The sequence below is a fragment of the Sardina pilchardus genome, chromosome 22 (genome assembly GCF_963854185.1).
Source record: "Sardina pilchardus chromosome 22, fSarPil1.1, whole genome shotgun sequence".
NCBI lineage: Eukaryota > Metazoa > Chordata > Actinopteri > Clupeiformes > Clupeidae > Sardina > Sardina pilchardus.
Genome location: NC_085015.1, coordinates 22,847,939 through 22,855,438, shown reverse-complemented (window position 1 = coordinate 22,855,438; position 7,500 = coordinate 22,847,939). Strand labels below are relative to the sequence as shown.

General features: G+C 49.3%; 1 protein-coding gene across 1 annotated transcript in view; it reads left to right on the top strand.

The window, feature by feature from the left end:
- tbkbp1 (TBK1 binding protein 1) overlaps nucleotides 1-7,500 on the top strand; it is a 61,065-nt gene that overhangs the window by 24,994 nt on the left and 28,571 nt on the right. The window contains exons 2-3 of the mRNA XM_062527054.1: nucleotides 3,782-4,034; nucleotides 6,489-6,614. Of these exons, the coding sequence (XP_062383038.1) occupies nucleotides 3,798-4,034; nucleotides 6,489-6,614 (363 nt within the window). The 5' untranslated portion in view covers nucleotides 3,782-3,797. The remainder of the gene's footprint in view (nucleotides 1-3,781; nucleotides 4,035-6,488; nucleotides 6,615-7,500) is intronic.

Genomic DNA, 7,500 nt, shown 5'->3' with positions numbered 1-7,500 from the left:
GTCGGCGCGTACTATGGACTGGTTCCCTTGTCTGAGTCCGTCGCGGTGTTCCTCCACTGCAGCCAGTTATCTTCTCGGGAGTGCCGCGCGCGCGAGCGCCACAGAGCCATAGCCTTCTCACGGGTATCTCTGGAGCCATCGGCATCCTTGGCCAGATTAGCCGTAAACCCTGAGCCTGTGCGAGGGGGGGGCAGGCCGCAGGGCAGGATCAGTGGGGACCTGCTGAGGAGAGGATGTGAGCCCTAGCGGAGAGAGAGAGAGACTGCTGGAAGAGCCAGGGGTCTCGTGTACAGCTTGACTTTTATGTGCCGGGTGGGCAATACCCCCCCATGCCCCCCCGTGCCTAACCAGCTCCCCCCGATATTACTGCTGTGGCTGCCCTTATCAAAGCTGCAGTCAGCGCCTCTCTCCGTGGCTCCACTGCCTGCCCACTTATGCCAAACCATGCCAGCGGGAATGAATCTGTGTGTGGGTGGTCTGTTGGATATCACTGAAGGACAACGAGACACACACACACACACACACACAATCTCACACACACACACACACACAGAGGGTAATAGGGAGAATGAAAGCGAGCAGAAGTGTTTATAGATGGGCCAAGTGTTTGTGTATGTGAGTCTATTATGCATGTGTGTGTGTTTTTATTTGCGGTATATTTTAACGTCAACACACACACACACACACACACACACACACACATTATAAGAGGTTGAAAATAGCGTTGGGCGAAGGATGGCTGACTCATTTAGCTGCGCCGAGATCTCCTCACACCTCCGCTCCCTATCAGATGGAGAGCCTGATGGCGGCTATATGTACTCCACACGCAACTCCCTCCCAACTTCACAGCTCCGCAGTTCTCACACGGGCGGTGCTGTTGGATGGAGATGGGTGGTCCGGGAGAACCCTGTTGTTATCATTACGCAAGCTTTTAGCAAGTGCTAATGTGTTTACGTGCATGCGGGGCCGAGAGGAAAGCACATCTTGGCTCAGTCAGCTGTTTTAGTGGACAGGTGAACCTGATGGTGTGTTTAAATGCGAAGCATCGCAGTGCAGCTTCCAAGTAGCAAGCAGCTGCAGGGAGGTGTTTTTTTTTTGTGGTGCTTCACCCACCTCTAGCTTAGTGGAGAGCGGGCACATTTAGGCCCTGGTTTATGCATGCATTTTGGGAGGTGCAGAAGCGTTATAAATATTCAGGGGCAGCTAATGCGTTCCTGATTGAAGTTTTTAGGGAGGGGGGGGAAGAGGATGCGGCAGTGTTCACAGCTACAGCTCCCAACAACTCGGGGTGTGTGCATGCAATCTGGATTTGGCACCTCAAAGCAGCACTAGACAAGAAGAGAGCAGTGAGGCGACTGAGGCTTGCCTCTTATCACGCAATGCTAACCAAAGGGAAACCGTTTTAACAAAAAAAGATCTGCATCGTCATTCTGAGCCAGATTGAGATTACCATGTAGTAGGAGGATTGAGATACGGTGACCCTTGGCCTTTTATAGTCCTTTAGTCAGTACATTTTAAGTTGTGTGAGTGGACACACGGGCAGACGGACCCAGTTGTAGTGAATGTGGTTATTTTGGAGAAGTGCATCAACCAACAACCGTAACCATAACAATAGCTACCCTCTGCACCTTTGGTAGCTGTGTTGCTAATTTTGCTATCTTAAGGGTCAGTGTGTAACAGCGGAAATTGAACTGGCCGGTCTTTTCTATTTGTTAGCATACAACACAGCTAACAGGCTCCAAGGCCCACCAAGGCCCACCATAGGGCTATCTGGGAGCTAGAGGCCAAGAACAAGATGGAGTATAGGCTATAGGCACTCATTCACTGCAGCCTTCAGCAAGTGTGAATGTGTTTAGCACTTGCAGGACCTGTGATCTGCCATCACACTTCAACCAGAACTTTTAGTGAAGATGAGCCAAGCGTTAATGCATTCAGTGACTCAGGGCTTTAACATTTACACAAAAATATGAAGTTAATCACAAATGTACCAGTGTTCCTTTCCCAACATGACCACCAATAAACCAATAAAGCTCTTTGTGAGGTGTTCAGAGATCTGCGTGCCTTTTATTTAGCTGGTTTTAGACCAAAACTTGCGTACTGCCCCTTTAAATCGACATTTACATAGGGATTTTTCAATCTCATCCTTGTTTCAAGCAGCTAAAGATGATAAGACTAAGATAAGATTGGTTTTTAAAAGATGAAACGTTCTTGTTTAATTCTGTCAGCAATTCAAATGTTCTGATGCGAAAATGACACTTGCACAATTTTCCACTTGGAGAGAGAAAAGACTGTGTCTAAGATGCAGGCGCCTGGAAGAGGCAGTCGCCTTTTGTTTGGACTGAAACATCCCTCTAGGATTACGCCTGCTTACGACGAGATCAATGGATCGGCCGCTTTTGTCTGAGCGTTGTTGTGACATCTGTGGGTGATTTGTTGGGCTGGGAGACGACAGCGGGCGGTGTGGCGAATGTGGGCCGGTGGTGTCAGCTGGCTTGAGTCATCAGCCAGGGAACGGCTCGGCCAACTGGCTGGCATCATAGGGGGCACAGAGAGGGCACAGAGGGCATGACTCAGGAGAGAGAGGGAGAAAAAGAGGGAGAGAAAGAGAGAGGACTGGCCATTCATCAGCGTCAGATATGCCATATGTACGCACACAACACACAAAGCAAGACCACACATACATGCACGCATATGAGGGGCCACACACACGCGCACACACACACACACACACACACACACACACACACACACACACACACGACACACACACACACACACACACACACACACACACATGAAACACAGCTGAGCAGCTGACACTGAAAGATTGACAGAAAGACAAGCAGAACACAAGGCAGTGGGCAGAGAAAGAGAGAGAGATGAAAGGCTCAGCGATGGCCCGTTCTTATCACAACCAAATGGCCATTCTATCAGTGTTGAAACAGTGTGGGGCCTCCACTAGAAAAAAAACTCAAACTCTTCACTCTCTTTCCCTGTCTCACTGAATATTTTACACTGGCCTCCTATGATGGAGCAGTCAGCCATGGTGTCCGTAGGGTCTTTCCAACTCCACGAGGCAACAACAGGCAGGCAGTTGAGAAGGCCTTTGACAGGAGGAGGGAGCAGAAGACGAAATCCGGTCGAACCTAACATGAGGGCATGAGCCATTTTGTAACGGGTTTGCCACAACTCAGCAGCAGTATGGAGGGTAACAGGGTGGACACTGACAGGCAAATTGGACAAGCATCAAAACAATTACCCGCGGCCGGGCTGTGGTGAAGGACAGAAAGAAAAAGAAAATGAAAAAAAGACGCGAAACTCTTGACCATATCGGCCGCTCCTTGGAAAATGCTTACGCCATATCAAAATAAGCAGAGCGGAGTCCAAAAAGATGCTAAACTTACATAATAGATCCTCTCACTTTCTTCTCTCTCTCTCTCTCTCTCTCTCTCTTTCTCTCTCTGTCTTGCTCTCTTTCTCTCCCTCCCTCTCTCTCTCTTTGCCTGCCAACTCCTTCTCCATGGCATTCTCTATTCCTGACTCTGTGTTTCCCTTCCAACTTGCTCAACATCAATCGTTGCCTATCCCTAATCGCCCTCTCTCTCTCTCTCACCCCACCTCCCCTTCTTTCTCTCTCACTCTTTCTCCTTGCCAACTCTTCCTTTATCAGTCTATCCCTCTTATCAGTCTATCTTGAAGTCTCCGTATCAATCTCTCAGTTTCTAACATCTCTTCTTTCTCTTTCTCCGTGTCCCCCTCTTTCCTCTCTCCATGGCGGCAGGTTGAGGCTCTGTGAGATGGAGTCTCTGTTCGGTGGGGAGCTCGGCCTGCTGGGCGGAGGCGAGGGCGGAGGCCTGAAGGAAGATGGCGGCTGCGGCGGCGTGGGCTGGCGGGGCTCGCCCTCCCCCGAGGACATGTACTCGGCCTCCAACTTCGCCCTCATCACCGCCTACCAGGAGATCAAGAGCCGGCTGGCGGGCCTGGAGCGCGAGAACAGCAGCATCAAGCGCAAGCTCAAGATCTACGAGATAAAGGTGCGTTGCGTGCGTGCGTGCGTGCGGGCGTGCGTGCGGGCGTGCATGCGGGCGCGCAGATGACGGGCCAACGGCGGCTGGCACAGGAAATTACACGGGGCGAGACAATTCTGGGGGGGCCAACGATGGATGACGGTCAAAAGAATTTCTTGTTTGTTTGTTGTGTTTGTTTGAGTCCTTGGTATAAACAGGAAGAGTGACTTCTTAATGAAGAAGGAATGGTGTGAACCAGGTTTAAACAATTCGGGTGATTTCGGAGTCACATTGGGCTCGGATCAAACAGCATTTTTGTTTTGAAATGTCAGTTTGCTCATTAGCGTAATGAAACAGACTGAATCTGGTGATCAGTGTGGTTCATACTCAGACGTGTGCTTGGCAGAATGCGCCAATTAAGAATGTAAATGAAATGGCAGATACATTCTTAGTAGTCACAGCCAGATAATAAAATCCTGCCCTCCAGTGCCTTGAGGTTACACTTGATTGCATGAAATTTGCACATGAGACCGATTCAGTTTTCACAAGAGGAGGCCAAACCAAACTCCCTTAATTCCTGAGTTACAATCCCCTCAGTTCCTGAGTCCTATTGAAATGAGAGAAAAGATTCTACCTCTGCTGGCTCCACAAGACTGTGTCTCAGTTCAGCTGTCACTGGCAAGACAGGAAAGAATAGGATGACTGTGCGAGGCTGTATTCTCATCCCGATTTCACACTTGATTTCTCCCCTCTTGTGAGCTAGCACACGTGTAGACAGGTCATATAGTCTAGCTTCTTCTGTGTCACACCTTATCAGCGAGGTTCCCCCATGACCTTTTCTGCAGTTCAGTGGAATGTGAAATAATAACTCTTGCACCATACGTCCATCCCTAAAGCCCTGAAGCGATTCAGACGATGCTGTTACCCTACCTGTTGGCTAGTAGCCATGCTACGCTAAATCTGTAGAGGTCTCTGCAGCTGGTAGAGCCAGCGAGAGCCAGCGAGCTCTTTTGGGAATAAAAACAGACGGGCCTCGCTGGCAGTGAAGGTCAAAAAGGCTGTTCTGAATCCTCCCCGAGGGGGCAGATCAGCAGGTTAGCCCGGCAGGTTAGCGACGGACGTCATCGCAGGCCACATCGGGACCCCGCTTAGGCCGCTTTTCGCCGTTCACATTTTTTTTTCTCCTCCCCTGAGGCTGAAGCGAATTATGCTTGCTAACCGCTCCTGCCCACCACCACCCCCCCTATAAACACACACACATACACACACCACACACACACACACACACACACACACACACACACACACACACACACACACACACACACACACACACACACACACACACACACACACACACACACACACACATACATACATACACACACACACACTTCACCCCCCATTAGTTGAACATCTGTTAGCTGGGGAGGCAGGAGCAGCTGCTAGCCTCTGGGGGTTCTCCTCTACACAGCTGAGCAACTACCACAGAGTACACAGGTCAGAGATGGAGGGAGGGAAGAAGGGAAGAGGAGAAGAGAGGAAAGAGGAGAGGAAAGGAAAGGAAAGAGGAGAACAGCGAAGAGCACAGAGACCTTCACGTGACATATGCTAACATTCTGAACACCTTCTGCTTAGCGACAAAACCCTCCTTTGCTAAAATCAAACAAAAATAAAACAGTAGCATGGCTTAAAACCTCCAAAGCTAACATTAGCCTAGCGCTAACAAACCACCAACTCAACGTAGGCGTTCCAGGAACACAAATAGACGCTGTAGGAAAATCCACCAAGGAGTAGGCTGTGAGTGTGCTGACTCTTAGATTTGTGTGTGTAATTAGCAGCTCTGTGGATAGAAGAACTGGCGAAGGCGTGGAACAGGACAGGAGCGGAGAACGGCGCTCTTATCACATGGGGGGGTGGGGGGCGTCTGGAGATCTATACACGTGTGCTTCTAAAAATGGCTGGGGCAGCATTTAGGGGAGGGAGGGGGTGTGTTTTCCCAAATGGAAAAGCATTGTTTAGTCTCTGACTCCGCCAATGTATGACTGAGAGTCTAGATGCACACTACTGGTAACACACTCTGTCTGATCCCCAAAGTTCTCCGCAGACATAAATATTGAAACAGCCTTTTGTTTTGTGTAAAAGGGTGAAGGCATATGTTCCCATTAAAATTGGTCTGAAAATAGACCATTCCTCACAACAGTTTCTTCCCTGGTTTGCTGCTAGTTTAAATAGCATCTGTTGAAAATGCAGGGGCTCTTGTGAAACAGATTGTTATATTTGGAAATTAAATTGGTTCAGGATGAAAGTGATTAACAATATGAATATGTTGAGTGAATTTATTTTGTAAATAATTATTTGTTTGCATGCTTGTACGTGTGTGTGTGAGTGAGTGTGTGTGTATGTGTGTCTGTCTGTGTGTGTGTGTGTGTGTGTGTGTGTGTGTGTGTGTGTTTTAACAATGATGCTTTCCCTCCTTAGTTCCCCATGATCAGTGAGTTCGGGGAGGACCGTAACTCCTACTGCTCCTTTGAGCCCAAAGAGACCGCCCTGTTGCAGTCAGAGAACGGCAACCTGCAGCAGAGAGTCAATATGCTCACACACGAGGTGGGGGCATGCAGACACACACACACACACACACACACACACACACACACACACACACACACACACACACACCAACACGATCACATATTTCCGTATACACCACACAGAACACAGGTACACACACACACACACACACACACACACACACACACACACACACACACACAGTGCAGTCACCATGACACAAAGCTATGCCCACACAAGGGCACATGAGACCATACATATCCACCTACACGTACTCACACACACATACACACGCACACAAAATAGACAGACAGACACACACACACACACACACACACACACACACACACACAATCACATATTGCCGTATACACACCACAGAGAACACAGGTACACACACGATGCAGTCACCGTGACACAAAGCTATGCCCACACAAGGGCACGAGATCATACATATCCACCTACCCATACACGCATGCACGCACACGCACACGCACACGCACACGCACATGCACACGCACACGCGCACGCACACCCACACGCACACACACACACACACACACACTCACACACACACACACACTCACCTGTTATTTTAACAGGGGCAAGAAGGCTTGCCACAGCATTAACACTCATACACAGCCACCGTGCAGAACCCTACCCAAACACGCGTCTGTATTGTGTGTGCTTCTCCATACGGCGGTGTGTGTGTGTGTGCGCACTCAATAACACGTGGGAGAAAATGGACAGACGCTAGAAAACTGAGGGACCAGGGGGACAAGGAACAGAGGTTTACAGTTTTGCTGATAAGATCTTAAAGAACAGTCATATGCACTTTTAGTCCGAGCACTCAGCCAAGTACATAAACCCCTAATCCCCCCCAAAAGGCATCAGTGGCTTCATTGCTTTGCTTTATTGGTTG